Source organism: Temnothorax americanus, unplaced genomic scaffold (genome assembly GCF_048541705.1).
Source record: "Temnothorax americanus isolate GAGA-0224 unplaced genomic scaffold, ASM4854170v1 Scaffold39, whole genome shotgun sequence".
NCBI lineage: Eukaryota > Metazoa > Arthropoda > Insecta > Hymenoptera > Formicidae > Temnothorax > Temnothorax americanus.
In genome coordinates this window covers 384,708-408,682 of record NW_027509536.1, presented here as the reverse complement: position 1 = coordinate 408,682, position 23,975 = coordinate 384,708, and the positions used below count along the sequence as shown (strand labels likewise).

General features: G+C 34.9%; 1 protein-coding gene across 6 annotated transcripts in view; it reads right to left on the bottom strand.

The window, feature by feature from the left end:
• The window catches only part of Dop2r (dopamine D2-like receptor), a 211,393-nt gene that overhangs the window by 18,430 nt on the left and 168,988 nt on the right, over positions 1 to 23,975 (bottom strand). For all 6 annotated transcript variants that reach the window (XR_013258310.1, XM_077414970.1, XM_077414973.1 and 3 more), the window contains exon 3: positions 572 to 681. Coding sequence is in view for 5 of the 6 variants with exons in the window: in XM_077414970.1 (XP_077271096.1) it covers positions 572 to 681 (110 nt within the window). In the remaining variant the exon portion in view is untranslated. The remainder of the gene's footprint in view (positions 1 to 571; positions 682 to 23,975) is intronic.

Below are 23,975 nucleotides of genomic sequence, written 5' to 3'. Positions count from 1 at the left end.
TAATTCTCCTATGAACGAGTTGCATTCTGATCACAGATGCGAGCTCTGCGTTCTATTCAAAGCACGTAAACCAGTAAAATCAGCCTATCTCACTTTTTCCTAATTTCCAAACTTTCCCGGTAATCACCGTGGCTCTTTTACGACCAGAGAATTGGCGAAAGCACATGCTTGGACGTTAATGTCTTCCACTATCAAAATTTAACGAAAAACGTGACCATCATCAAAATCATCAAACGTGGACAAAATCGTAATACATTTCTATACATCATTAATTTAATTTATTAATCATGTGCGAAAAATTTAACAAGATTCTAAAATTTATTTGGTATAGTAATACACTTGTATTATTTTATATTTTATACAGCAAGGGCCTATATTAATTCTATATAAGAAGCAATATTATCGGAAGTCATTCGATAGTCTCATAATCGATATTGAATAATTTCGATAAGCTGATCTTTAAACATTAAATATTCAGTAGAATAATCTGTAGAATGTAAGATCTCAAGAGAGGTTACTGAGCGGTATCTCCAGCTTAGTGTTCGATTCTTGTGTAAGCAAAAATGTTTACCTGTCTATCGAAATAGCCACGAGATTGAATATAGAGCTGGTGCTGCAAGTCACATCCATTGCGATATAAAAATCACAAACAAACCCAGGTAAGCTCCAAGACCCGTTCACCTGCAAAGATAAACAAATACACAAAAGTTAATTTTAAGAAAAAAATCACAAATTATAATTAATTATACATTTATCTTATATAATATTGCAAGATTTTACTTCTTTTAACAACCAGAGATCAACTTTTATATAAAATATTTTATGTTATTGAAGTAATTTTCATAGGTTTTTAGTGATACTACAAAACTGTTTAAAAATTAAAGACACCATTTCTAGTCTCACTATAATGTGAGTATTATACATATTATTGTTACCATTCAAATATATTCGTATTCTCCACCAACGCATTTAGATGTCTTTTATTAATATAAATGCTAATATGAAAACATAATTATGAAATTAAGGTAGGTAGAAGAATTAAAAACATATACGAATTAAACGCAGATGGTGGAGCGTAGACATTAAGTTTAAAACGTTGTTCTAGTATTTAACTTATTACTATTTTTATATTTTGTGGCTGAAAATGATTTAAAATGAAAATCGTTTTGTTGTAAGAAAACCCACAGACTTGTCCTAAAACTGTCATGACGTATGCCTAAGTACTTGATATCTCTACGCGTTTCAAGAAAACTTTTAAATTCTGTAAAATGCATTTTATATGTAGTCTCCACTTTATCAATATTGAATAATAAAAATCTATATTATACGTATGCAGTTTTATTGACATGTCATTTTCTCATTAACACTTTTACATTGATTTTTTGTAACAATACCAAAGTAATTTCGTAAATTATATTTAAAACAATTTGTAATACTAATAATAAACATAAAAGACACAATAAGTATAATACTTAAGAACAAAAGACGGAATTTTTTTACATTTAGCACTATCGCAAAAGTTATTTTGATCCCGATAGTTATCGATCTTACGGCCGATTCGACGTATTCGTGCGTTTTTCGAAAGCGTTCTCATTCCATACATCTCTCCTCGCAGATGGAAATAATCTCTGAAAATCACGCGCATACCGAAACGATCGTATGTCGCACAGCGATTTTGCACATCGCTGGACAAGCATTATGTGCACGGCTGCCAACGAATTTCAAACTAGCTGCATCTTTCAAGCGGACAGTCCGCCGTACTCCGATTACATCGTTAGTGCAATATATGCGCTGCGTTTTATCGCCATGGCCTATATTACGACACCGATTATTTCGATTTCGATTTATCCGTGCACCGCGCCTCACGAAATGTATCTCGCCCGATAAGATTGGCTTCGTATTTCCTCCGTATAAAGTTTCCTCATGTTTATGATGGCACACACTCGCTGGGTGTATATGTGACAGCAAGAGCGAGCCTAATACCAAATCGGTTAGATCGAACAAGCTTCATATTTACCCGTATAAACAGCATGTATAAACATGTTCGATAATTGGTGAAGAAATAGATCGAAAATATTGACTTGAAATCAAACCAATTTGTGATATAAATAATATATATTTGTTTTCTATCATGAAAATAATTTCTATAATAAATGATAATAAGTTTTGAAATGCAATTAAAGTTTGATATGTGTTATTATCTTATTATAATTATTTTCGACCAAAAAAAAATCATCACTTTGACTGTGTAAATGCAATGTAAAAATAATGTAAGGCAAAGTAACTTTGTTATTCAAGATTGAAAGATTTTATTAAGAGATTAACATGTTCTTCACTGAGAAAAAAATACTTGAAAATTTATTTGTGGAATATAAGATTTATCTCACAGAAATAAATCTCACTTGTGGAATATAATAAGGTTTATTTTACAGAAATAAACCTTATATTCCACAAATAAATTTTTAAGTATTTTTTCTCAGTGTACATGTTTACTAAAAAGGCGAATCTCACTCGAGAATGAGACAAGAATTATTATTCAAATATTTTAAATCGCCAATAAATCGAGATATGAGCACTACGCCTCCTTTTCGACATTCTACTAGTTTTCTCCACCAGTGCGTCGTTCTATCCTTTTTGTCCATTCAGGAAAACGCACCCACTCGCTACCCTCATGGATTCTTTACAGCGGGAGCCAGAAGAGCCTTGATTTATTTGCAACGTTCGTGCCTCGTGTGCGAAGTACCCGGCGCGGCGGTCGAAACCCGTTTGAAACACTCGGTCACATTTCTGTCTCCACGTTTATCCCTATTTTCATCTGTAAACATTTGCGTGAGTATAATAGGATATTTCTGGCAGGGTGTGATTATTCCATCGATTTCCATACAATTTACCGTGTATTGATTTATTACACTCTCATAGCGTTTTTCACTGGCAGAACTGGTGCGCACTCAGTGCACATTAAAGCCGTTGTGTGTACACTGATTTAGTCTCTAATATTTAAAGTAAAATGCAAATATTTCGACTGATAAAATACTCAGTACATATTTTACCAAATAGTGCAATAAAGAATATTGAGGATTTCATGATTTAATCCGATTATATTAAACATACACTTTACGTTGGTTTGTGTACGACGGCTTTAATGCGCACTGAGTGCGCACCGGCTCTGCTAGTGAAAAACGCTATCAGTTCGGCCGCATGTATTTTCCATCAAATCTTCTACACCAATCATGGAAGTATCAAAGACTTAACGAGGGTTTACATCTTCAGAATTTGCAAATTCAGTTGAAATTCTAAAGTATCGCGTGTTGACTATGTATATACCTCCTCATAGGGGAATCTTCCATATAGGTGATTATTTCTTTGATAAGTTCACTACTTAGGTGCATTGGGAATTTGTTATATCTATACGCTATCGCATGTACGGAAATAGAGTTCGTGCCAAAAACACTTCATACGATAAAGTTCGTACAATTATACGAAAATACTAATTTGTTTGTTGTTTTATTTCTTTGGGATAAGTTATTTCTCTTATCGTTAGTAAAAGGTATTTTAGTTATTGAATATGTTCCTTGAATGTGTGTGTGTGTGTGTGTGTGTGTGTGTGTGTGTGTGTGTGTGTGTGTGTGTGTGTGTGTGTGTGTGTGTGTGTGTGTGTGTGTGTGTGTGTGTGTGTGTGTGTGTGTGTGTGTGTGTGTGTGTGTGTGTGTGTGTGTGTGTGTGTGTGTGTGTGTGTGTTTGCTGAATATTCTTATTAGAGTAATACATACTATACAAAATGCATATTTATTACGCAATAATATAATTAGCGTGAAACACAATTTGAATAATTCATTAATTTGAATAATAACATTTACGAGTGCGGCATTTAAGAGTCGTATTACATGCCACGCGATTATATCGCGGCTCCTACGCGTGTTTCAACATACGCCGCAGAATAAATAAACGCAAGTATAAAAGATGAAAACCCAAGTTTAAAGCGGGAGAGCAGAGAAATTTAATTCAGACCGTTTAAATATGTGCAATCTGTACACATAATGTTGCCCCTTGTATTTTTTTCTCGGGTAAAAAGGGCAGAAAAATGGTATGAGCGCGTTTTGCGCTTCCGCGGCATACACGAAGCGGGAAATTTTCACTTCTGTAACTCTTGGTTATATATGCGGCGTAGGATGTGCACCACGGGTAAACACGCGCATACGTGAATACGGAATAATATTCCGTAGCTAGGCGTACACGGTGCGGCAATGTGCATTAGTACGGGGTCTAATATAGGTATTCCCACGTGCCACAATACAGGCATGAATCGCAGTTATTGCGATATTTCAGACTGCTTGTTAGCTCCATTTTCGTCGGTTTCCTGAAAAACTTGAATTATCTACTTACGCATATATTTTATGAGGTTGCTAACTTTATCTTCCTTTAACAGGTCGACGACATACCTTATAAATTTGACGATATTTATTGATACCCATATTGAATAATGAGATAAGTATTAAAATAATCATTTTTTATTACATATAATATCTCTTGATACATCTAATATCTATGATTTTAATTGATATTTTATTAATTTGACCTCGCATATTAATAATTATTTATATCTAACAAGTAGTTTCTATTATCAGTTGTTATTGTACACATTTACAATTACGCTGTTAATTAGAAAAATTAAATAATTTAATTTATTATCTTTAATTTATTATTATTCTTCATGTTTTATTTATTCTGTTTTAAAAAATTGGGAAAAATTGAGATTGTTAAGAAAATTAACAAATAATCATAAGTAATTAGTAATAATTAACAAACTAATGTATATGTCATTTAGTAAAATTGGTATAGTATACATTTGACTGACATATAGTTTTTTCTTTAAGTGTCGCTTCGTCGTAAATTATTGGCAATCTGCGTTGTAATGTTTTGCATTAAAAACTAGCGCAAACTAAGTTTCCGACAACGTTCGCGGCATCCAGTGGCGTACAGCGGAGTAATTATATTATCGCCCCTCGTCATAAGTTCCCTTATTGTTACACGCCCTATCAGAGCGTTACGTCAGTTTATATATATACGTATAAACCATCAGCTTTCGCAAGTAAAAGCGTACGTATGCGCGCGTCTCCATCTAACAATAAGATCAGCGAGTTCTCGCGAGTGTTTTTAGCAAACACACGGCTTCTCGCGTTCGATTACGATCGGACTCATAATTGGACTCTAACCTAGACCCGCATGATAAGCTTCTTCTTCTTCTTCTTCTGTGAATGGCCTGAGAGCTATACAGCTCAAATACGGCCAGGACGAACCACTTGTCGTAAAGCCGTGAGGCGTGTCTATTTTCACATTGCACTGACGCGAGTATGTGTAGTTGTGTGTGTATGTCCGCGGTGTCGGGAACTCGGGTTAATGCCGTGGGTTTGTTAGGCCCAAGGAACTGCGCGGATCACTTCCCCCTGCGGCCCCGCATGATAAGCGCATGTGGTGTTTACGAGCTAATGAAGTCTGCGTTATGAGCGTGTCGGAGTTTCAATGACGAAAGAGCCGACCGCATGCGATGCGTGTGCGGCACGCGAATCGCCCACGAGCCAGGCAAAACTTGTTTCCCCGTATCATGTTTTGCCATTTACCGTGATTCATTATTTAATTGCCAACGTAATTTCAAATTATTGCGCAAATTGCTTTTATATTAACACAAAACCCATATCATTTACCTTTAATATAAATCTTAATTATTTGATCAATTAATAAATTAATTCATTATAAATATTTAACGGACTTGTATAGATTTTAATGTTAATAATTATTTATTATAATTATAATAGCTTTACAGGAGTAACTTTAAAATTAAATTTGTTCATTTAATGCAACAATTCAGAGTTTAAATGTTAATATGTTTATTTGTCAAAGATAGATTGATAAACATTATTTGAAATATTCGTCCCGTTGATATATTACATGCGGGCTGCTTTTCGTGAACCGTTTGTCATATAGGATGTTGCATTATAATTTCTAGTAATAATAAATTCAATTAAATTAAAATATGATGTTACCAAAGCAGAGTAACCCGCAATATAGATAAATAATATTTTTACGATAATAGAAAATAGGAAAGCTATACTTTTTCTCAGTGAATTTTCGCGACACAACGTATCAAGATTTCCCCAGAATATACAGTCATATATGAGAGACGGCAATAATGGTGTCTCTCGGGAGCTTTCACATTTCTCATTACCACATTTGATCAAGATTTTACTCGACTTTGTAGAATATGCTTGTACCCATACAGAATGTCTTATATCCCTTGTGGTATCATTAAATGTTATAATGACGAGGTCTCAGAGGTGTAGGCAAAGATTACAGAAAGAAGTGAAAGCCAACAATTGAGCTAGTATATCGCAAAGAGTATATCTGTTTCAACATATACATACGTGTATATGTATATGTATATAGAAGTTATATTATACGATAGAATAATGTTATTACATATATTACAAATACATACATTTAAATCGTAACCATAATTCAAACACAAATATTGATTTATTTGATTAGTACTGCAATAATAGATAACATTAAATAATATAAGACATAATATTACATTTTAAATTAAATTTTCTAATTGTTTAAGTTACTTTTTGTATTAACTAAATTAACTCGAGAGACAAAGCTTAATCATAATTAAAAATAAAGGTTCAACGTCACGCAAAATGGGTAACGTCAGACCCTTAAAAGTAGCAGAAGTGTGTTCGTCAAAGAACTACGGAAATTTCATCGACCCAAGGATGTGTGCTATGGGTTTTGCGCGCGACGCGCTCCCAACAAAAAAAACACGGCGAATTTAGCGCGGCTCTTTACCTCGGCGAAAAGAACCGTCTCAACCACCGCAAATTTTGTTTCGGTGAGCTCGCAAAATTAAACTTTTTTTAGCACGAAGCTTCGCCAGTTTGTAACTTTGTCGCGTCGCCGCCGCTTGCCGTCGTCGCCGGTGCATTTAGCAGCATACTTGAAATGCGAGTCTTTCCGGTATATATAGAATCTTTTGTCGACGGCAGTTTGTTAGGTTTGTCAACGATAGTCGTGCTCCAGGCGAGCGTGCTCCTTTGAAACATAACCATAGTTGACGTAATAAATTTCCAATGGCGTGCTATTAATTAGCCCTACCATCATTTAAATCCCAACATGGCCAAGCTGCCGGATGTCGCAGTGCTCGCCCTCATTCGAAGTTGAATCGCGGCCAAGATGTCAATGAAGCATCTAGGCCAAAGTAATTTAAGCGCGTTTCGTCCGTTCGATGTGTCAAAATCGCTTGCCCACATTGCCCGCTTTTAGGTTCACACGAGATTCATCGCTTTTTCAAACTTTATGTCGCATCAAACTTGATAAGAGTACGGTTTTGTTGTCGCAAAAAGCTCAGTTATTGGCGTCGGCTCCAATCTATATATTTTTTAGCCGTAGTAATACGCAAACTTCTTCCCGCTCTAAGAAAAGAGATGAGAAAAGAAACAGCTTTTGGGATCTCCAGAGTGATTTGTGGTAAAATTATTATATCAAAATGACTATATCGGAAAAAGTTTGTATCTTTCCGAGGCGTGCATTTTTACGGTGGCGTAAACGTTGTCGATCGTAGCGGAATTAGTTTTTCGAGTAAATCATTTTTATATTATGCGTACAATCCGTGAGGTGTTTCCTGAATTAATTACTTTAAAACAAATAAACCATGTCACTCACAGCGTTTGTTTTCTTGAAACGATACTAAATGATATGACTGTTACATCATATCGGTATTCAGCTGTCATTTGTAGAAATTTAATATAATTTCTTTGCGTATTTTAAACTTACAATTAGTTCAAATACAATGAAATATATTATATCTTTCTCAAAATGTATATTTTGTTTTAATTATGCAAAACTAAACATTTGTACTTATTATATATGAGATCGATATAATTATCTATCTAATTTTTTATTGAAATGTTAGTCGATATTTTGGGGTTAAGTAAGTATTAAAAAATATTGGCAGCAACAAATTATAAATATACAATACAATTTGAATAATTTAGAGATGCAAAATAAACTTATCGCTATTTATTGTATTTATTAAAAATCGATATCTCAAGTATTTAAGATAGCAAAAAATTGCTAAGATAAAATATCACTGATGATTGTTCGCAGAATCCTGAAGCTTTTTTCTTTCCTCTGAAACATTCTCGATTTACAGAGAATTCTGCAGAGGCTGTTCAATACGACATAGCAACCACCATTTGAGGAATGGCAATCAAGCCGCGGTATGTACCGAGAATAGCGGATATTGCGACGTTAAAACGCGAGCAGTTTCGTATGTTTCGTGCGGAGAAACAGATGCGTGCGTAACGTTAATTGCGCTGTTCGTCGAACGCAATCGTTAACTAACAATAAGTGCGTCTATTTGGAAAGCACACCAGCGTGAATCGCTCTTCAACAAGCGGGAGATACACGAGAGAATTTCGCGCTTGGCGAGATGAAGCACGGTTGAACATATTGCCACGTATTCCCGGAAGGAATAACGTACGCGACATCGTGTATAATTATAGTGCCCGGCAGAAATTATGTTGACGTTTACGCACTGCCGCCTCGGCCAACCCCGTAAAACGTCACGTCAAAGCAAACATACTGACGTTTTAATTAACTCAACGAGATGTTGAACGCAACAGCATATGGGAAATTTAGGGCGATCAGCTGTAATAATTACATGTTATACGTTAATTGTTTCGTTAGCTTCTCACGGAAAATATCGCTTCCATTGTTTGTACGCGTAACTAATTTAATCTATGAAACTATACCCTTCAATAAATGCATTCTCAAAAGAAATAATTTCAAGAGAGAGAGAGAGAGAGAGATAAATGTTATTGGAATATATACAATTTTTAATAGAAACTTTAGATATAACGCTATTGATCGATCGCAATTATGTCTCATACATTTTACGTAAAGCCGAGATCCTATCAGTTTAATATGAGATCGGAGAGATTCGATGAAATCTCCATAACGTGCGCATATTCGTGATCATGCCACTTGTGGTCTTGCGCATTGTGATGTAATTAGACAAGCAAGCAATATGAGAAATTCATGTTTGATTAACATTAGATGTTCAACAGCCTCAACGATCAATCGAATTCGCTACGTCACCGCTGAGAGAAGAACGCTGATTCAGATGTGTTCTTTTGCTAACAGAGCCATTTCGTGCCGTCGAATATAGCATCTGTCCAGAGATGGTGAAATACTTTCAACGATAAACTTAAAGACACGTCATCACAAAATTGTTTAAAAAATCATTATATAATAGAATTGTTATAGACTTCATCAATTTTATTTCTACATCACGATTTGTCATAGTTATATTTCGACTTCTCCTACGTTAAACGTATAATTAGAATAACAATTCCATATATAACGTTTCATCGAAATCCGGATATTACACTAGTCGCGCATGGTGACCCATCTCTCACGGGAGCGAATGCTATACTCACCGCACAAAGTAGCGGACAGTAATAGATGGTTAGCAATGGCGTACGCCGGACAATAGAACATTAAGCCACACAGGATGCTTGTGACGATTATACAACAGACGACAATCCGCGCTCGAGTCAGGTATCAATTTGGCAGCCATTAATTAACGACTGCATCCTTGGTGTATATACGGCGTATTTTCCGGGATCGCGGAAAATACAATTTGCCGGGGAAGAGCGTCGCGCGAGTGAGGAAAAACTGTGTCAGGTTCACGTCGAAAGTCGGATATAGGGTGGATTTATATCACGCTTCGTATCATCGTACATTCACTTTAATGCACTCGATATAATGTACTCGATTGTCGTACATACATAACGCAATCGACCGATGAAATATATACAGAGCACTCGCTATACAGAATGTACGGGACATGAAGGACACGGACGAGGTACTCGACTATAGTTGAACACGAATGTCGAGAATTTAGTCGGACAATGCTCCTGTTAATTTTTCGCGGACTGTGAACGCGCGAAAAAATCGCCTACGCCATGCACTTAGAATTTGCCAAGCAATATGTTAGAAAAGAATTGATCTCATTTTGTCATTTTGCAATATATACGTGAATTATGTTTTCCATTTCTCGCCGATTAAGACAAAAAATGCCATCGCGCATGCCTAATTCATATTATAATGATCATAATAAATTGATATTAAATATGAATTAAATTGCTTTTTTTTTCTTTCATTTCAAGTCATGGACGATTTAATTCGCGTTCTCAAAGGTATAAAAGCCCATTTTATCCTATATCTTCTTGTTTTCCGAATGAGCAGACTTCATTGGATTTCAGACTTTAACAGAAGATTCCTTTTTCCTTCTCGCACCTCAAATAATCAACTGAAGTATTTGTATCGAAGCAGAGTTATGATAGATATAATGTGTAAGAGAGAGTTGACACGCATGTGATGGATATAGAATATATATTATGTAAACGGTGCACAATGCGTGCGTGGACACGAGCGATTGATTTTGGCCGGTATATATAATCAACTATTATATTAGTTTGCATCGATCCTGCGCGACGATAAGCGCTACGATTTAAAGGATTGAGAGCTCTTATCTCGATATGAAAGATTATCCCGAAAATGCAATTAATTTCCACCGGGAGAATCGTGTGTTTAAAGTCTATCAGTGAGAAACTTGCGCTAGAAAAATCAATAGCATTTTCGAGTGAATCATATTCACCCCAACCGATAAACAAATTAAATAAATATGTATACCACGCAATCGCAAAACACCGGATGATCTGCGATAAATGTGAGATTCTCGCACGGACGGGTTTTCATGAAATTTTCAAATACGTACGGATTTCATAAAATTTTTTGTATCTAGATGTAACACTTGACTTTTGATCTTGTTGATGGAATTATGCCTGTTAAAATATTCCAACGTGTAAAGCGATTGAAATAAACTTTTACACATAACAATCTGCTTTGTACGTGCAAATATTTAATACAGGGGATTTTATGCAATTTTATCAGAAGTAAAAGCTAGTAAGTCAGAAGTAACCAAATCAAATAAGCAGACAATGAGAGAAGCAAATAAAAGTCTCTAAAAGCAGTTATCGCTGCTTTCAATATACCCTTATTTTCTTCCATGTAACTCTGACGTAAACGTATTAAATCGGAAATTTACATTCTCTGTCATGTAGGAATTGTATCGGGATGCGATATGTGTTAAATGAAACATGTTTTCATACCATTTGATTTGAAAAGTGACTCGACGCTTTGATGGTGTATTGTCACCCGAGAAGAGAAATAATATAGCAAACATTAAAATGACAAGATGGATCGAAACGATACATGCCGAAGGCAATGTAGTTTTCCAGTGACCGTATTTTCCATCGACGTCGCGGCTATCATATCGAACGCTTAAATGGGTAACGTCGCTCCCATTAATTCCCGTATCGAGCGGCTGCAGTACTCGAAGCGATTCACCCCTTGTAATTCAATGACGCGACGGCAGTGAGACAGGGATGGGGACGGGTGGCAGAGGATGTCGGTAAAATTGATTCGGAATTGATATAATCACCAAAGTTAGACTTATGGATGGAGGTGCTAAGAGGCCGGGGAAGTGTAGGTGTGAGAAAGGAGAAGAAAAGGAGAAGAAAATGGAACTGACGAAAAGAGAAGTCTCGAGGCAAACCAAACGCAAGAAGCGATAAGGGGTATGAAAATCCATCCTAGATGGATGAAACCTTTTTTCGTGCAAGCAAGAATTAATCGAGCTGAGTATAGGTGGTATGTACGAAAAGGGAGGAAGGAATGAAGGGCGGCAGATGGGCGGCAGCAGGAAAGGCGGGGAAGATGGCATCACTAAGGCAAAACCGCTCGTCCGCGCGAAGGGATGATCGATCGGAGGTAGGTAGCCGAAGTCACGCTTTTTGGCTTTTCGATCTTGCCGTGTGGCAAATTAATTGCTTTTAGAACCGCCGACAACTGACGGCTGACAGGTACTACAGGTGTTTCTAAAGGGATGCTGTCTGCTTTCTCATCCTCGTCCCTTCGCTTCATACTCGTTACAGTTTGCTATAAAGTACTTATTTTGCCCGGATAACCATTCTTCATAACATTCACGGGGATACAAAGATTTGCGAGATCTAATAAGGTAATTTTAGTCGAATAAGAAACGTGCCACTCGGAGACAGAGAAAAAAAACATCAATGCGATTATACTTCAACTGGCATACTCATTGCGTTAGTGGAAAAATATGATGCAAGTTGATATAGCATAAGTGATGTATTTCGTCTCGTAATCTCATTATGCAAAAAAGTATTCAGAAGACAGAAAGAAGCGTAGAAATAATATAGAACTGTGATATCGTTGCCACAATATGAGAATTGTAGCAATTTCTTCGCAAAAACATATATGTATAATCCTAAGCTTTTTAAATTTTTTGACAATAAAAATGTTTTATGCCTAATTTATTAAATAAAAAAAAAAAACAAAAAAATTGTAGATTTCTTTTCATTTCGTCAAAGAAACACACATCTGAAAAGTATATCTTCGTTATCAGTTGACATATTTTGATGTAGGAATGAATACAAATATTTAGAGATTCATAATAGTCCCGATAGCTTTCGTTAGAATAAATGTTGGAAAGTATTTTCTAATTTATGTTAGACTTGGAACTCGCAAAGAAATAAATGCGCATTTCTGAAAATTTAATTAATATCCCTCGCTAAAAGAGAGTATGCTTATGGGAATAACGGGGCCTCGTTAGCGATCACAAAGGAATGAAAATTCTTACGACGTTATCAAAGCAATCAACAGTCTAACGACGTGATCGTTATTGCCATCAGAAATTCCGAGACCGACATTAAAACTCTATTCAGCAGAATGATAATAGATCTTGTATCCGCAATTTAGTGACTTTTTAACTAATGGACGCCAGAGAAACCGTATCGAAGGCAAGTTTTTGAAATTACAGTAATTTTCGCCAATAATTTTTCGCGAGCAAACGGAATGTGCCGGATCATCTGCTGCTTATTTCTTCGTGAAAAGACTACCCGACGTTCAAAATCTTTTAAACCACAAGAAGAATTGGAAGTAGTTTACCAAAAGATACCCGTGAGTTAAACTGCTGACCCTAGATAACAGCTAAATGAGCGGATATATTTTTCACACACACACACACACACACTATCTTCGTTTTTTCAAAATTAATTCTAATACGTCAACAAAAACAAAAATAAAGCAGCATAAACTTATAAAAACGAAATTTATCAGATTATTTTTGCAAAATTATATGTATATCTTAAGTTCATGAAAAATATAAAATGTTATATAAAATGATATAATATATGTAAGATAAAAATAATTAAAGAATAAAAAGATTAAACGAGTAGATACCTGAATATTAAGTAAAAATAATATAAGAAATGTCGTGAAATAATAACAGTATATTAAACGCGCCATATAATACGTTTCTTGCAGTTAATCTTACCGAATTATTTGTCAATACAGTATAATGAACATACAGTATAATTTAAATTGCTTTTGACATGGAGTTATTATCACGCGGACTATTTTTTGTGCAAAATTATCTGTATGCACTTGACAAATAGAAACTCTGCCCACAGCTGACTGTAGGTAAGTAGAGTAAAATATGCAGAGTCCTTAAGCAAAGATACTATGCCGAAAGATATTTCGTCGTGTGTGCATACCGCCCGCCAAAGCGTGTGTAAAAAAGTTAGATATCACTCTCATTGAAAATTGCATGATGCAAACGGCGAAACGAGCTCGAGAGATGATAGCGATCATTAAACTTCCCAGGGTTAAAACTGTCAAGAGCAGTAGCAATTTCGACGATGTCGAATTGCATATGTGAGTCGCGGAAATCGCGCAAGTGCGACGTCTGCAAGCGCCGGCTACCAGCATTAATTATGCGAAATAGCTAGCTTCACCGAGCTAACTCACATTTCGCACGTAGATCATACTTAAGTTTGATTCATTCGGTTAATGTATCGTCTCGATATTTCACAGAAGCAGAGGCTCTCTTAATGTAAAAGAATAATGATCTAATAACCGCTTTAGTGTAAGAAAATAATTAATAATGATATACTTTTATCTCATGACAATCGTTAATGTTAATTCAAAATTAAAACAGTATAATCACGATGCTAGAAATAAAGGCTCACATTCTTCTCTAACATCCTTAATCTTTCTGCATGTATAAAAATACGTAGAAAAATTAAGTTTGAAATCTTTCAATTTTATATTAAAATAAAAAAATTTAAGAAAAGATTTATTTAAATTCATATATAATGTTTTAAGATTTTCAAGATTGTTTGCGAAACGAATTCTGGCAGTTCCAAGATTTTATTGCGACGCATTCATTTTCTTGTAACATTTTGTGACAAGTTTGTAATATCCAATTATTGCGCGAGAGGCTTTTTAGTAGGTGATTTATAGTAGGAGCAGAGTAACTCGAAGACATTCAAATAATTACACGATATCGCGGAATGCGGCTGACGGATCGGACCAACTTAACAGGATTTAGATACGGAAGTTACAACTCGGATGGGATCAGATTAAATTTACCTAGCGGCACGTGGTAAGGCGAGAAGAGTGGACGGGCAACGTATAGAGATTCATGCGGAATGGGCGACTGGAAACGTCGGGGTACCATGGTTAACTTGGCGCAAATTCAGACGGTCACGAAGCTCCCACATAGTTCAGCATCAGTACCCAACTGGCATTATTACCAGCCGCGGAAATACGTGCCGGTGATATAGATTGCCGATATCGCTCTGATTTTATAAGCCGCGGCGACGAAGATTGCGTACAATCGGCATTTGAGACGCAGGATTTTTCCGATTTACAGCGTGCTGATAACTACTGTGACAAACTTTTTTCATAATAATAATTGTGACACGCAATTAAGTTGTGACTCTAATTGAACTATATGTTAATATTCTTCATTATAGATATATATTAACGACTGTCATAAAATAAAAGTATATATATAGTTTTGTATTATTCTGCTTTTACTATTGCAAATACTTAATTTAATTATGATCATTATATCGTACTAATAATAAATGCGTTTGCATTTGCATACCAATCTATTACGAAAAATTTAAATATCGGGACAGAGTATTAAACACAGGTTTACGTTAAAATTCTGGGTTTGTTATTCCTGACAGATGAGTTTCGTAATCAAATCGGCTAAAAGTTGATTTTGGAGAAGCTATTTGTTAGTTACAGACGCTCGCTTTGCAAATTGCATTTTTTCTGTGAGAAAAATCAAGTATCATGCCGAGCTATAATATCAAACCTTGGAAAGCGCCATGAAAAACGCAAAATTAAAGTAATATCTATACATGCACCGGTAGTTTGTGCCGAACGTGCGCTTTATTTGTTAAAGCTGTTTGCTGCCAAGCGCCGATTTTAATGCATTCAATTTTCAGAAGCCCCTCAAGTTGCTTAGACTTCAACCGCTTCCTCCATTTTTTAATTCTCTTCCCTGCATTATACAGTCCGACGCTCACATTTGATTACGCTCTACTACAAAAACAACACCCTCCCTTTCTTTCATTTCTTCGGTAATTCGAGATTCGCATGCGGTGAGCATGCGAATTAAACCGTGAATTTAAAACTTGGAGAAATGAGAATAAAATGGTGGCGAACTCACGGGCGGCTAATTAGCTCCACACTTCCTTCCATTCAGTTCTGTAAGTTTTTATGCAGTAATGATACGATATAATATAATAGACAAAGTCGAGTAATAGAGTCTTGCGCACATGGTGAACACTGTGATAGTTTTGATTAAAGAACGGTGAATCAAAATTTGTGAAAATTGAACGTAACTTTAAATGAAAGTTACGATCACACACAGACACACATAGGAATAAAATTTTCGTCCAAGAACGAAAAGTTTCGGCTACAACTTTCCCATATTTACAGGCATGAAAGTTGCTCGAGTTAGACCGAGAAGTTCCAATGTCCAAAAACTCCCGACGACATTATTTTAGGTATTACAGCAGTTAGATAGTGTCTCAATACCGCAACAAAAGAATTTTAATTTAAACTTTTACATATTGGATATAGAGAGCGTGCAAAACCCTTTTTTCATTTTTACAAATTTTATCGCGGCTCTGTCTCTCTCTCTGTTGCCCTTTTTTTTATAATAAAAAGCCAATTTCCAATAACACGCAGCCGTTCGCTGTATTTTGCCCCGTGTGCCTCGGTAATTCAAGTTTTTAATAACATTCTACTCTGATCGCTTTGAAGAACTTTAACTTTTTAAGTAGAACGTGTCTGAACATTAAACACGTATTACAGCTTTTTGGAACACCAAAAAGAAGTATAAATTTATCGTTTACCGTCATTTTACCCGTCAGAGTTTTCTGTTTCTGATATATACGGAAGGTATGATACCCACGGCACTATAAGGTCGATATGTGGCGTATATAATACAAGATGTATGTAGTGACAATCGTTAACGATTGAGACCTTCGTCACGTCGAGCGACAGCTGGAAGATTCTCATTTGTCCGTGCCAGGACCTTACCGAACCCTCACTACGTTACCGCGATGTATATCCGTGCGGAATATTCGGTCGAAGAATATCGAGCAGCCACGATATCCCCCTTCGACGCGCCGAGAGCGCGTCTTCGTGAATAATTTGAAAATTATGCGGCACCTTCTTACTTCCTCGTTCGTATATCTTCGGTTGCCTCTATCGCTCCCCACGAAGCAGTATTAGGTATATGCGAAGAGTTCGACTACCGGTTAAAGGGGGCGAGATAGAACGAGTGCGAAAACAGAGATACCGCTTGAGAATACCCCTTTATCACGCATGAACGGACTGCGTTAATACATCGTGTACTATATCCTACTTCGGGTAAGAGTACGTAAGATACTTAGGACTGATTAGGTCCCTGGCGCGGAAATTTGATGCGCATATTGAAGCGTTGATGCATGCTTTAGTAGAATATACTTGTTTACTGTAAAGCGGACTTTCTCGACAGTCGAGTGTTAAGTTTCTTACCGGGGCACAACTAGTAGGTTCTGTATCCCGTTATAGGACATCGTCATCTAAAAGTACACATGTTAAATTTCTACTAAACTTGTCACGTTAGCTTCGACTTAAAAATTTTTTAGAGTGTTACAAATATACATATACTTTAATATAACTTTTTAGAGATTTACTTTTATGAATTTTCTCAACGCATACCTATAGCGATCACGCGAGAGAAAGTACAATTATAAATATACTTTTTTATCGATTATACGAGTTATAATATTGCTTTATGATTTAAGCGCACTTTTTTGTTTTCCAAATAAAGTTCATGACAGAAAACAAAAATATGTTTCACATCTTTAAAATATATCAACAAAACGAATTTATCTCTATCAACATAATTGTGAGTAGAAACAGCTGATAACTTGTATAAGGGATAACGATGTAATATTTATAGAAAGATACAGTTGTTAGCTGCATGTCTGTTTCATCCTGCTAAGATTCAACAACGAGCCGAGGTTATTCGCTAATTATACTCGCTACCAAACTGATTATTGAGGATATCTGCACACAAACGGTACGATGCAGGTACATATACGATCCCTTTAACTTGGGATATGTTATGAGGAACCGCCCTGGGGGTTTCTCCTCGATCCAACGTAATCGGTGAATTCAAATCAAACACTGTATAGGATAACTAGTGAACAGGATACATGCCCCGACAAGCATACAGCGCACACAATCATAAAGCAATATGTATAATGCAGTCTCTTACTCGGGTTTGTCTAGTATCAGTTATTTATTTAAATAAAATATCAGAAACATCGTAATATTTTACGTAAATTATTAAAATACAGTGACATATCGAATATTGGATAAAAACATTTAATAATAAAGTAAATAATAATAATAAAAAATAAAATTACTTTTATCAAAATTCATTAAAAGCACAATGCATTCTGCGCGAATATATTAATATTATTTATAGATAAGAAATACGAATATCTAACTATACATTCGTTGCCAATAAAATAATCCAATATTTATTTAGCACTCAAAACAAGCAACTGTTAATAATTACTTATTAAAATTCATTAATGTCGTATATGAGTTAATTATTGTATAAAAGGTTATTTATTTTATACTTTATCAGTTTAAACTTTGTTATACTATAAAATTGAATGGCAAAATTTATTGCTAAAAAAACGCACCGTTCTATTAAGAGTGTTTTATTTAGTATAAATAAAGAGAAATAAATACTCTTATCATTAGTAGAAAATTGTTACCAAAAAATCATAGGCAAAGCTACATTTCGTTGCGTGTTTTAAAATATATTTACAATATATGTTTCAACATTTATATAACACCGCGTACTAAATAACGTACTATATAGTAGTTGAAAGCCGCACGACGCGTTGAAACCGCAAATAGTTCAGCTTTCTGTTCTAACATTATTCTTTAACGTTACGCAAAAAGTAATGATCAATCAGAAAGAAGTTTAAACATATTTCATAATTGATGCAACATATAAATTAATCCCCGCAATATTTAAAGTCCAATATATGCAATTATTCGCGATACGATATGAATATTTATCATTTATTTACATGAGCATGCACACATTGCTATATTATTCTGATCAGAAGAAAGGTAAGTAATTGTTAAACGAGATACGTATTCCTGTGAAGTAATTATTAAATGCTCCAGCGAGTTTTCCGTTAACAGCATGCTCAAAAATGATGGTAAGGAAAATTTCTTAAATAGAATTTTCTTGAAACATATAATTTCTCAAGAAATAAATGTCGTAGCTCATGAATTGAAACCGTGAAATATTTTGCGACGGAGATATTTCCGTGGATTTACGAGCACAGCGTGGAATCATAAAATATAAAAATCCGTAATATAATATTCATTAAATTTCTCTAGTAAACCGAGTAAACTCTTATATAAAGATATAGATATCTAGCAAACCATCAAGATTGCAGAGTTACAGTAAATTTTAAATGTGAGTTTTTACGATAGTCCGTTAGGTAACACGCCGAAGATTCGCCCGCAAAATTAATCGAATTGAACTCGATAGAATACCGTGGATTTTAGTATTGCTCGTAAATCGAACGGATCGATATAGTTGAATAGGATCTGCGTGAACGCCTGACTTGACAGATATCATCTAAGCTTTGTCTGACGCATCAATTTCCAGTCTCATCAAACTAGTTCCGCGCGAACTTCCGTCTACGATTCGGCTCAGCGACTTATAGCAAACGGTGGAACGTATTAGGATTCTTATATAACTCTGCCTGTGGGTATTCCGTTACGAAACGTCGACATAGCCTTTCAGAAGATTTCTAAACAACGTCTCCCGCGTCTTGTTGTAAGCTAAGATGCACCAGTGACTTCGTTATCAACGTCCGCATGTGTGTTCATACTCATTTCATAGATGGTAAAGTACGTAATATCAGGAAAACTAAAGCACACACCCTCGTTGCACAATGTGCGTTACTATATGTATCACAAAGGGTGAAACGTGTATACTTGTAGATAAGAGAACATGGCGCAAACTAAACTCATTCCCGACGGAATATGAATTTGTAATTAAGGGTAAAGAGTAATAAACTGAGAAATTATATAAAACAATCTATAATATAGGTACTGCTTGATACAACAGTTTGCTATTTTGCAATAGCAAACAAGGTAAAAACTCTACCTTGTTTGTAAATTCCTTAAAAAACTGTATACCATTGCATTTAAATGTTATGTTAAATGTTCAAGACCAATTTCAGAATAAATAAACACATGTATTTCTACGTGAGAGGAACTAAAAAAATTTTTAATTTCCGCTTTCTCTGTTGCATCAATTTCTAGTTTAAATATATAAATTGCGCGAAATATGTGCTAAAATAACCACCGCTTCGAAACATTAATCGCCTGGGGGTTCATTAACTGCGCGAACTAATTGTCCACTGGGAATGATCGCGTTTTCTCTTGGTACTTGTCATTGCGTTTCAAAGGATAATAACGTGACGATACACGGCTGTTCAAGTCCCACGAATGGTATATTAAGGTGACCGCATAATACTCGCACGCTGCAGTAAACGAGCGTCGAACATTGTGCGCCAACCAACTCGTCGTTATTGTGAAATATTTAATTTACGAGATAGATGCATCTCGAATATTTGCACTTCACATCAATTTAGATAAATAGTCTATGTTACCGCATATTAATACAATAACAATTATTACCACTGTTTTAATTTTGAAAAATAATTAGGGGAGACCGGGGCTCGTTGGCACCGTTTTTACAATTTCGGCATTTGAGTTTTTATACAACTAATTATCATGATTAAACAGTACTAATATGATAGAGAGAACCTTTCTTTACATTTTCATGCTAGGAACGCTCCTGTATATCTCGTATATAGTTTCTTTGTAATAAATGAAATATGAACATGCTGCATTGTGGCCAACTTTCCCCGATAGTAGGGTAAGTTGGCTATGCGACAAAAGTCCACGTTAAATTAATGAATACGTAATAGAAACACAAAATGGGTAACATATACGTACTTCTTGATAAAGATTGTATCTTTTAAAGTTATTTTGTAATTATCGAATATCAAAACGTTGTTGCAGAAAAATAATTCTGAACTATTTTAGATGTAGTTTTCTTCATCATAAAAATATTAATATAAATATATATTTAGCTTCTATCAGCATTGTAGATAGTAAATCACGTGCTCAAACAGGTCTCACGCGCACGGCAACGACAAGTCAAGCTAAGCGTGTCTTGATATGAGCCAACATACCCCATCCCTACATACGTTTTATTTCAGTCGTTTTATTACAATAAATTACTATTGTTAGTCAAAATAACATGTCATATAGTAACAGAAACTTTTCTTTTAACTATAATGATACGTCACTTTGATTTACTTCTCAAGCTGAAAAACATTAATACGATATTTTGAAACGCTCGAAAATTTGTCACCTCTTGAGAATCAAACTTTTCTCTTTTTTTTATTGTAATACTTGTCTGATTAAAATAAAACTTTGTGAAAAGTACCTATGTCATATAAGAAATATTTTGTGATAACTTTTCCATTGTTTTTTTCGCTATAAATACATAAACGGAACGCATTGCCAACTTGCCTCTTGTGCCAACGAGCCCCGGTCTCCCCTACGCAAATTAATATGTATTATTATTCATCACATTAATATTGTACTTAATGTGTACACGTCACGCTAGATTACTTTAATGATTAAATAATAATTAAAAAAAAAAAGAAATTGATCGAAAATATAGAAGAGCAATTTTTTATTTCTTTATCATTTCAATATTATTGTGTCAAATATAGCTTACACATCAGTTTATCGTTATATCGAAAAAAAGATTGCTTTTATTTAGAAATAATATAAAAGGTAAAAAAAAAAGAAAATCTACAATAAGATACGTCAACTATATATCTTGGAAGTAATTAAGTCAGAATATGTAGATAAAATGTTTTAACGTTTTAACTACGAGAACTTCTTGAAATTGGGACGAATATACGGTAACAGCTTCTTATACAGGGCCTTAATGAATCCAACAAGGTCCTGACAATCTATATACTTGTTAGAAAGTTTTAAATAGATAGCGATTCTTTTGGGACTCGCAGGAGTTCTAGTTAAAATTATCTTAAACAGAAGAAATGTCGCAAATGCAATAAAATAAACAGGATGCAAAACTGATCTGAAACATTAATTAAACTATCCTGATGTCTAACTTGGAATAATACTAGTAACTCAAGAGAGTAATAATGCACTTATGTGCCTCTCATCAAAAGCAATTTAACGCGTACATTTTGTTCAAATTTTGCCGGCATAAAAAATTAACAATGTAGACAATTTTATTTAAAGCACTAAATTACACTTATAGTATAATTTTACTTATATAAAATAGTAATGAATAAAATTCGTAGAAAAAGAATTGTTATACAATTAAATAGGTATAATAATAAAATAAATTCAATCAAGTTCGTGACTTTTGTTAAGGAAGAGCTGCCTCTTTCTCGAAGCGCGATCAATCCTTTCGCGTATTTTTTAATGAGCGTGATGGAGGAGGTCGCAGTCGTTGTCGTTGGCGACTGAATTCGACAATTGACGTACAACCATCGGATCATTCTTTCATTTTGCAATCACATGCCTTCTACCTAGAATCCAGCATTAGCAAGACAATACATATACGTACTCCCCTCCTGTCTCCCTCCATCCCCGTGCAGTTTATCATGTACGACACATCGCGATGAATGTGCCGGTGCAGGATCCTATGATCTCCGATTGTTGTGGCAGGTATTGTGCAGATTATGCATGATCTTCTACTACGTAAGAGAATTTCGGAAACATGGCATGGCTTGTGGAAATCCGCGAAATAGCGAGCGAACGTTATCAATATCGGCCTTACCTCAAATTGACACTTGTAAAAGAATATCTTGAAATTTTGCGGACAATATACTACATCCTGTAATAAAACACATCTACCAATAATTTTTTAATAATGACGTTTTTTTTTATAAAGAAGATTAAATTCGATATTAAATATCGCCGTATAGAAATTTCCCATACATTCCCAATCTGATCAGATTACCCAAACATATCCCAAATAGGGTAACATATTGCGATTCCAATTGGCAATCCCATCCTTATACCAACTATAAAAGAACTTTGGGAAAACGTTGGGCAGAAAAAGTGGAATCTGTTTGGGTGTCTCCACGTAGAATCGTACTTTTGAAACATTACATTTCTAATCCGAATCTTCATGGATTACCCAATCAGAATCCATCATTTTCTTGGGAAATCGGGATAGATTCCAGTCAAATCCCAGAAAATTTTCTATGCGTGCGGGGAGTACAAAAACGCGATATGCTTAAAAAATTGGAAATATAAATTAAATATATCCATATTATACATATATATTAGCGCGAATAATTGCGGAAAGTATTCTACGCTATTTTGGTGCAAAATAAATAAAATATGATGTTCCGTTACATTACATTAATTTGGGGAAACATTTAACTTCAAGTCAGAGTTTGCAAAATTTCGTGGAATTGTGCATCTCACGTTTTTATATGCAGATTATATTAGCCATAATTCTTCACGGACGTGCGCGCACAAATGTTGTTTATGGTCGCTAATATCCTATGAAAATGTTTTACTAAATCCTTAGTAACATGTACGCAAAAGAATTTCATGACGTAAACATCGTTTATAGATTTTGCCATGATTGAAATTTTTGTCATGCTACAAAAGTATTTGCACTCGGATTACTCGTAAATTCATAGAATTTTATAGATGTTGCAGTGTTAACAATTTTCGAAAAACGCTTGAAAATGTAAAACATTTAAATAGAACGTATTCTGTATGAAGAATTTATGTTATATAATATTTTATAAATTCTTGAGCAAATAAAATAAAATGTGTTTTCTTCTTCTTTCTTTAAATAATTCTAAAAGCGATCTTGAACGGCTTTGCTGCCTTTATTTCTTTCGAGAGGTTATTAATTTTTTGCAAGTCAGAATGTTATATAAATCAGACATCTTTTTATATATTCCATTCATCGTTCGCGGTATTCAAACGTGCCGTACGAGAGTACGGCTGACACTCAGAAATGGAGTGTCGGGGCAACCACTGACGACACAATGTGAAATTTATTGGCCGCGTGTGCAGATTCTTCAAAGAGAAACGTGTTGGATATAAAATTTGCCCGTACATCACGATACATGGCGAACTGCTGGAATTATTGAAGTCTTGTTCTATAACATTCCGAACGCCGTATTATATAAAAAGAGATGATTTGTATTTCAATACTTAGAAATACGTAAGGAATTTCTTTATTTTCACGTATTTTATGTATATAGATATGACTTTTAAGATTTATAACGATGAGAAAAGATTATTACGTTCTCAATGAATGTAATTTACATGCATTCATTCATTCATTTTGC